Source organism: Hermetia illucens, chromosome 6, assembly GCF_905115235.1.
Source record: "Hermetia illucens chromosome 6, iHerIll2.2.curated.20191125, whole genome shotgun sequence".
Classification (NCBI taxonomy): Eukaryota; Metazoa; Arthropoda; class Insecta; order Diptera; family Stratiomyidae; genus Hermetia; species Hermetia illucens.
The window spans coordinates 4,321,777-4,331,171 of NC_051854.1; the positions used below are offsets into that span (position 1 = coordinate 4,321,777).

At 42.2% G+C, this 9,395-nt stretch overlaps 1 protein-coding gene across 1 annotated transcript; it reads right to left on the reverse strand.

Moving 5' to 3' along the window:
• On the reverse strand, positions 1-867 carry LOC119659702 (vitellin-degrading protease-like). Its single transcript, XM_038067955.1, has one exon. It carries the CDS (start codon positions 844-846, stop codon positions 25-27), a length of 822 nt encoding a protein of 273 aa, XP_037923883.1. The 5' UTR covers positions 847-867; the 3' UTR covers positions 1-24.
• Positions 868-9,395: the final 8,528 nt, after the last annotated feature.

Sequence of the window (9,395 nt, forward strand, 5' to 3'; positions counted from 1 at the left end):
TATTTTCTACAATTTCACTTTTTATTAAGATAGTACACTAACGGTGGATGTGCTATTCACTGCTGCTTCCTCTGAAACCTTCATAGTAACCCAATTAGCGAAATGTGCCACATTTGTATACACTCCAGGATATCCAGGTTGAGCGCATAGGTAGCCAAATGACACAATACCAACAAGACGTGCTTTAATTACCATCGGTCCTCCGGAGTCTCCACTGCATGCATCCTTTTGCCCTTCCGGATATCCAGCGCATATCATATCTTCAGTAATAATTCCCTCGTAATCGGCATTGCACTCTTCCCGGTCTATGATTGGAACCTGCACCCCCATCAACTGGTCTGGCATGTACCCATTCAACATCATGTATCCCCATCCCGTCACCAGCGCTATCTGTCCAGGTTGCACTATCGTATTTGGGTCTACCAGGGGGATTTTCTGAATGAGGCTGGTAAACGTTAATGGCTCTTGCAACCAAATTAACGCAACGTCATTACCCTTTTCTACGGATTCGAAATTTTCATGAGCAACCATCTTACGTATTGGTAATAGCGTGCCTGAATTGCGGTGGTTGGTACCGACACGGATTTTAGTCCATCTTTCTATTAAACCCACCAAGCAATGGGCAGCCGTGACAACTGCATCGTTGGAAATAATGGTTGCACCACAATATTGAGCTCCGTAGTTGACTATCTGGGCCATGTATGGAACTTCAGCAATGGAAATTGGTGTGCCGCCAATAATTCGTCCATATCTGTATGTAGGCAGTAATCCTTTTGGAACAGCCGCACCGGACACAAAGGATATAATTACTAACGCAACTAATGGAAATACTAGAAACCGCACCATTTTCAAAGGGGACTAATTCGAGTTGATGGTTGAGGGGTTTATATAGTCGTCGTGGATTTGAGTTTATCAATTCGATTTGTGTGGAACAGTAAGCGCTTTATTGTGAGGACTAATAACGTTTATGAAATATTCTGTTTGTAACGAATATTCCACTTTTAATTAAGCATACTAGCTAGGTAGTCCTCTTTCCACAGATATTCGAAAAAATCCTATATTAAGTAGGTTACCAATTTACATATTTCTCCTCTTCTATCTTCAGTTACAATAGATTTAGTTTTAACACCAAGCCTAAGTCAAAAACTCATTGAAAAATAGTCCAAATTATATGGTTAGCACTGTATCCTCCTAAGATTTCTAGAATTTAGTCGCTAACTTTCATTCATAAGCCACATCAGATTAAATTTATCCTCTGTAAACTATAGATACGTTTTCATCAAAATTCTTAGCTTCTTTTGTAAAATTCTGATAACGATAGATACTTGATAACTTTAGCATAAAATCAATGAAGTTTTAATCATATTTAAGCCATTTTGCAATTATAGGAGCGGATATGCCCGCAACATGTATCTGATTTGCGGCCTTATCTAAATTCTGATACGTCGTGAATGGGGAAATCCTAGTAGAAATTCCAAACAATATTTTTTTTTTATCTAATTCTGAATTTGATGAATTGTTCAATTGAATTCATATCTGAGACTGAAATTGTTTATTGAGGAGGTTTAAGAGCTTAAAGCGTCTGAGAATTGATTTATTGAGCAAACGGGAACAAGTAAAAGATTGACGTAAAAAATAAATCGCGGTCAGCTAGCCTTTAATGCATAAATACCGTACAAATTAGATTCTTAGTCTACAAAAACTCCACCCATGCTCCACACCTAAGATATATAAACTTGCAATAAAATCCGAGTCAGTAAAACCCTGGATCTGAATTTCAACTGTGCTCTCCAGAAAAGAGAACTACAAAATAGTAGCAACCAAAATTCGGGAAGTATTATAGGGTTTTAATTCTCACTGAACATTTGGGAGTAGGTAATAGATACCATTCATTTATTGATATTTTAGTGATCTAAAATTTAAGATACATCTTTCAATTGTCTCCCTGTATGCTTCTATTGCGGTCTAAGAAGCACGCCGTCGGACTACCAACTAAACACCTCGTCGTCATCAGTGGACTAGCCTGAAACTGTTTCACACATTACATTGTGATAGCCCTTCAACTATACCTGCTTAGGCTGCCTTCAAGTCAGGGAAGGGGGTTGCTAGTTCAAGGAAATCCGTACCATTCGGTACCCTCCACCGGCCGAGCACTTCTAAAAAAACCTGCTCGATAAATTGGCAGGAAGTGCATACCATCTACATTGACTTTGCTAAAGCCTTCGACACTGTAAATCACGGCATACTCTACCCAAACTCTACTGCCGCGTCTCCTTTAATGGCTCCACATTCCTTTCCTTCTTCCTTTCCTCTGGCGAGATCCATTCTGAGCCTTTTATTATTTTTATTCTTTATCAACGACCACCCCCCTCCCGCCTCCCCGCCTCCTCCTTACTTGTCCCTATTTTCTATATGCCGACGACCCTAAGCTATTCTCTACTATGGCGTCGCTTATAGACCCTCCAATCAAACCGAGACCCTCTGGTTTGCTAAAGACCAGAAAGTGCCACTCTATGCGCCACTCACTCATATCCTCATCCATTTCCTTTCCTACTTTCATTACGAATATTTCGAATGTTGCCCGCTGCTGCTTTGACTTGTCTGAAAAAGTTCATCTCCGAAATGAGTATTAAACAAAAGTATTTTACCGCTGGTTGTGACTCTATAGCCAAGCTGGCAATCGATTTGGCACGCAAGGACGGAATTCTCTTTCTGGTGAAGATGACAACTTCAACTCTTTTCAGCGCAAGACTGAAACCATGAGCAATCATCTACCGCTTACCTGTCAATTGTGCTTTGCACCTATTCAACAGTGCGTCCTACAACAACTGCTGCAACGATCTCTGCATAATCGACAACTTACGATTCTTTTGGCATGTCGAGGCTACGTGATCTCCACCCTTCTCTGGCCTTCTAGCATCTCAAAAAGCAAGAAACGGTCTCTCAGATGATTCCTCAACATCGGCAAGAGGTAGTTCAGCACACGAAACGAGTTTCGTAAACTTAACCCAGCCTTCTTAAGACGGGGATTGATTTTATGACCACAATCAGAACCACGCTGGGACAAACAACTACGATATCAATCTATACTTAGTACATGGCTCAGCATTCATACTGGTGAATGTAAGACCTACCCAATCTCTAAGGACTTTTGGAGTACGGCACCCGAGTTGAAACGCAACTCTACGTTTGAGCCACATCCATACAAAAGCTATTTCCTCGAATGTCATCATGAACCGAGATGGTCCTTGTTCCTGTATTAAACGCTGATTAGTACTAGATCAGCTTCCACTTCCACAGCGAATTGCATTACCAATTCGTGAGTGGTTGCACTCCGGTACATATTAATTTGTAGGATGCGGATCATGCTAGCCGCGACCTAGCCATTTCCAGTACCGTCATGAAAATTGGACACCGCTCCAAACCGCTCTCCCCGTGTGCCCAACGCTTTCACCACACGCACCACGATCATTGGAGAGAGAGCAATTCTCTTTTACATTGTAAGTCCAAACTTGGTGGCCTACCTGACCCCATAATAAAAAAAAAAATAACTTAGCAGTCAGAAAAAAAAAATACGACATGCTGTCCTCTTGTCAGACATATTCAAGATGTGTGCTTATAGTTCAGGCAGCTGGAAAACTTGATGGGGTTTATCCACATTCATTTCGAGTTTTCTGTTATTCAGCAGTTTCTTCGCGTTTCGCTCGACCGCTTCATCACAGCGAGTTTTTGACCTCGAGTATTCACAGAAGTGATACCTATCCGGCCATTAGTGACCCTTGGATATTCTCGCTTAAGGAACTCTTCAATTTCTCTCTTTTCTATGAGGCAATAAAAACGCAAAGCTCTCTCTCCTAACACAGAAGGTACCATTGTTAGCTGTCTTCAAGCATAATTCGTAGATTATTCCACCACTCTCCGTTTTCTGAATGTAAGACACTTCTGCTCTGCTAACTTCGGGCTTAATCCTATAATGGATTTCGTTGAGGACTTTCGGAAAGGTGCTGCCTTCCGTCAGTTAAATAAGCGGAACTAGCGGTTTAGTTCGCCTTCGCCTTCCCCTTTTATCTGGTGCCCTACCATTCGAATCCGCTTTAATTTTAGGCCGTTGTTTTTCTGACGACACCACGCGTTGTTATTTCTTGCTCCTCTTCACCTCCTATTTGCTGAGTCCTGGGTACTACCTGATATAATCCTCCTTTAGATATCCCACCCTTCTTTTAGTTTTTCTCCCAGTTCGCTCTGCAACGGGGCATCTGCGATCCGTTTGGCGCTTAAGGTGCTCTCCGCGGGGGGTGCGGTTGCTTCTGCTTTTCGCGCATCTTCTGTTGCTCTCCATGCCCAGATGTAGTACGAAATACGATCTAGTTCTCCATTTCTATCACGCCTTCTTCATGCTTTTGCTGACGTTTTTCTGCAGGAATGTTCCAGACCGCAAACGCTTTACAATTGCCGCGTATTCTTTGATAAGTCTTTCCTCTTCGGCTTTCACAAGAACAGAAGACTGCTCTCACTTTCCGCTTATATTAAAAGCCATCTGTTCAGTTTCTGCGATTTCGACGGTGTCTGTTTCCGGAACAACAGCACTGCGTGGCACTGTATGGGTTCCCGTCTCTGTTTTTGCTTTTATTTGGTTGTGCGCATCTCTATTTCTCGTTAGGTATTTCAGCTTTTTCTGCCTCTTTCACTGGGCTTTGGGAAGAGCAACGCGTTTTTATGCTGCGCACAAACGTAATTGAATTCTCCCCCCTATTGTACGTTCTCCATTCAAATTTCTACCAGTGAATCGTGAGTATAGGAGACTCAATAGTCCCTAACAGGTGCACCCTCGGAGACAAAGCCCTTCCCGCAGTTCCCTGAGGCCTGACCCAGACTTAGCTGATCCCGGAACTCACGGACAAATCAATGCTCGCTCAGGGCAACATGATCTACTAATAATGGCGCGATTCACACTACTTGACCAAGGTCCCGAAGGGGCTGGCTCTTGGCCATCTTAGCAGGCCATCGCACTCAAGCGGGTCTTAATGGTCTTTCTGCAGAATTGTTCATCCCAGCTTGTACAGTTTTTTGCAGAGTTAGTGCCTTGACTTAAACCAAGGTCCCCAATCGAACAGATGACGCAATAATAGTGCTTGGTCCGACCTAGCCGCTTTGTCCAAAAAATTGGAAGTGGAACTATCTTAACACTCACATTAAGTTGAGACTGGTCTGTGCTTATTGTCTTTTTGCGCAGTTATACGGGAGCAGCAATAACTCGCGCCTGTGTCGCATCATCAGGATACTCTGGTCCAATATAAACTCATGGATGTACGGACCAGATAATGGTGAACCTGTTGATTAGAAGGGGGAACTGGCAGTAGATAGGTCACACTTAAAAAAGAACGATAACTCCATCGCGGATTATCCCATGGAAGGGAAGCCACTATTCCAGGATGGCCGATAAGTGGGTTTCCCTAGAAACGCGTGCCACAAAACAGCAGAAGAGGAAGGCAAGGAGTTGAAACACATTTAACCGATGACGCGTACGCGTGATGACCCACTTCTTACTTCCAGACTATTTCGGTTCAATTTCGGCAGTAAATTTGCAACAGTTCCATTCGCATAACTTCGACGGGTATAATTAAGGTCACCATTTCGTCAGATACATCTTTGAATAATAGAAAAGTCACCCTTAACTATCCACGCTTTTCTAATGAATTCAGAAGTGATCAATAACTTTTATTTGCCTCAGAAGTTTAAATACAAATACTCAAACTGGATTAATTAAGGAATATCCACCACTGAATAAGCAACAAGGGGATACATGTGAACCTGTTTAGATCCAAATATATCTGAATCCAGCAAAACTCTCTTCAGTTATTATTTCCTCCTTTGAGAGAATGATATATTTGCTTCCACCCCGAAACATTAGCTTCCAAAAGAACTGTCTACTTAACCATGCTATCATGATGATATCCGACTCCCATAAGATATTAAAAGCTCCGTGGTAGGGGGTAGAAGTTAGGGTTGCTTCAATAAATCGAGTGGATTCTCTCTAAAATGTAATTGATCTCTAAAAGCCAATTTTTGAATATTGAATCAGATCCTTTAGAGAGGTAGGAAACATACTGCCGGCACCTCTTCTCATTTTCTATACAAGGTGGTTTTAGATGATTGCAGGGCTTTGCCCAGGTTCCGATTTAAGCTTCTGATCACGAAAAATCGACCCCATTTGAAAACCAGAAAATTTCTAGGATAGGACCCAGGCAACCCTACTTGCTACATATTTTTAATAACTTATCTCATCATCTTTACTACAGCTAACACGGCTGCTAATAGCGGCCACACACGTGTTTCATGTCTGCTTCATAAAAGGACTCATTTCGCCCCACACAAAAACATATCCTCAGATTGCAATTACACGGTCCGTCCGCGCAACATCTGAATAGGCATTCTCCTATTACAGGTGAAATATTTCTTAATCATGGTCAGAGGGACTTTTTGTCGTTCACTACCCCTCCCCCCTCTTACATTTTTCCATGATTTCTGTTACGTGGAACTACCCTCTTGCAATATCTTGAACATCCAAAGCTACATAAATCCATATATGAATGCGAATATATTTTTATTTTACGTTCAGATTTGCTCATTTTCCTATAGATAGAGGGAAGTTTTATGGCAGTCATTAGGGACAACGTGGAATGGAATGATTGCCGGGGGTTGGTGCAGACGACAAGCAAGGTGTATGTTAGAAATTAATCACTGACGTTAAGTTCGATAGCTGCGGAAAATATTATCACGAACGAAGCTAACGTAAATGAGGGTAGGTTGGATGTTGTCTGGAATTACTTTAATAGAGCTGTGTTTGGTAGTTTGCCGTGCAGGTATGATGACTTGAAATGCTACCGAAAATTGTACTGTGAATAGGGTGAAAATTTGGGGAGATTTGTTTGCGAGAAGTATGTTACTTGTGGGGAGGGAAGAAGAAAAAAAGCTGTGGCTAATTGGGCTATTCTTTGATCAGAATGGGCCTTGGAACATTCTTGTCGAAACAGCAATTTAATGTAATTTCTGGTTCTTAATTTCAGCTATTTTGTAGTCTAGAGTGTCCCCCTCCTATCGGCAAACTCTTCCTTCGCAGGATGGATACTAAATAAATGCAGGCAAGTGGATGTCCAAAGGACGAAAATTTGAAGAAAAAAGGGCTAATAAAAATGACGCCGGTTGTTACGCACTCTTGATCTCAGATTGTTGAAGCGCTGGAAACGCTGGTTTGAGTATTGAAGTTGTGGTGACCGATCAAAAGGTCAACCGAAACAACGATGGTTTGTTGTTGTTGAAGAAGTCTTTGACCGGGAAAAGTGGCGAATTCATTCTAGATAAGTCGATCGTTGTGCCCAACAGGACAAAGACTAAGGAAAAAAGGCTCGCTATTAATCGAAAAATTAAAAAAAGGAACATTTCTGCTGCACATCATTGCTCAATTCAGTGATGACCTTAACGACGCTCTTCTTATTGTAAGAACCAATACCCTTTCCTTAAAAACGATAGTAATGCCACCCATTTCAGTATCGTACCAAATCTTCGTAATTATTATAGTGAACTCAAGCCATAAGATTACTCACAGAAAGGACGGCTACATCAGCGGATCCGGTTGTATCGCAAGTGGGTCCATGACTCCAAGTGCTGGTTCTCCCAGTAAGTTAAATCACACTCCAGCTCTTAATACGAATATGTCCTCTACTTTTATGTTCTCTACAGAGTTAATCACGAATTGAGAAAAGCTGTATTTCAAAATCGAAATTAAATTATGCGCAGACATACCTTTGAGATGGTACTTCGGCAACGTTTTCGTCGTATTGGATATTTGACTGACTATCCTTTTTTAGGCGATTATCTCGGTTATTGCTACATATCAGTCCTTTTTGAAAATATTATATTGAGAGGGAGGCAGAGGGAAAGATTTCATAATCCGGCTAGTCCTCACAAGACCTCTCCGCGGAAACCATCTTCGAACAGGCCAAGAGTATTTAGGACCGCGGACTATTTGTCTGCTGGTCATGAAAACGGATCTGACGGCGGATGAACCGAAGCAAGAGCCCGGGACCATCTTCCCTGCAGCACTGGAGAAGGTGATAACAGGACTACAAATCAAGATAGTACAGCATACGCCTGCGTGGCCAATGGGAAGTTTGATCTCTAGCCTGAGAACTCTTAATGCCTTAGGCATCTTTAGTTTTAAGTAAAACCCTTACTCTCATGGTCAGGCTACCCACATTTTTCAACAATTTTTCTAAAATATTCGTGTTACCAAAATATGAACTCCACAAGTACAAACAAAAAAACGGATGACATAGCGGAAAAAAATGGTAATGCCGTCCAGCCAGGATACAGTGGCCGTCGAGGGCAGTACAGTTGGTGTAGCCGGTGAAATCAACAATAGGGACCTCCTCGAATGAAGCGGCAGACGAATTAGTTGTTTCCAACTTCGAAACCACTATCGTCAGGCAGTTGTAAAGGAATATAATAACCAGTGCTTAAGAAACCAGCAAAAGGCAAAAATCTACCACCTTCAATTACAATCTATCTTAAGATGAAGTCGAACAATAAAGTGTGCAAGGGTTAGAACATCAAACAACCTCTACAAACAGTGAAAAAGAAACGGTAGGCCAACGAGTTACGCACTATGAAACTCTGCAACGACGTGGCGGGGAATTACTTACACATGGTAATTCCGCTAGTGGCAAAATGGTGCTGGAGGCGTGGACCAGTGTTTAAGCAAGGCTGTGGAAATAGTCATCAAGGATCGCTTGGACGGTAAAAGGAACAGGATTTACTTTGATTCGTCACAGGGGGTCCGTGAATTCCACCTCATAGCATGCGAGGCAAATTCTCTTGGGGCTTTTTCGATTAGTGTAACACTAAGATCCGCAATGCCTGAGAGAGCATAAAGCTCAAAGTAGTTCCATATGACGTGATTCGCAGGAGACCGGTTGCTTGCATCTGGTTGCCGTAGACTCGCACGGATAAAGACAAGCTCGGCCAATCCTTGCGGCGGTAACGAAGGTTGAACCACAAATGAACAGATAAAATTTTCCACTCCATATAAATAGAAAGTATCTGGAAGCACTGGAAAATGCAGAATACAAAGTACGACTCGGAGGCAGAGACGTAAATTGAAAGTGTTCTTCACCGGGGAACCGGACGATCGACCTAGATCTAGTCGACGCCACAAAAGAGCTTTTAGAGGGAATGCAAATCTAACATCGCATTAATACAGGAGTCCTGGATCGGAGAAGACTGTATCATTCAAAGGGACATCTCAAGAGGATTTATCCTCGACAGAAATAGCTTCTACGCTTTTCTGTGTTCTGAATCCAGTTCCGCCAAATTTAAGGTGGTTAAAGTGGAGCAGC

Excerpts from the sequence above, each read along its gene's own strand:
- LOC119659702 (XM_038067955.1), bottom strand. The coding sequence starts at position 846 with ATGGTGCGGTTTCTAGTATTTCCATTAGTTGCGTTAGTAATTATATCC.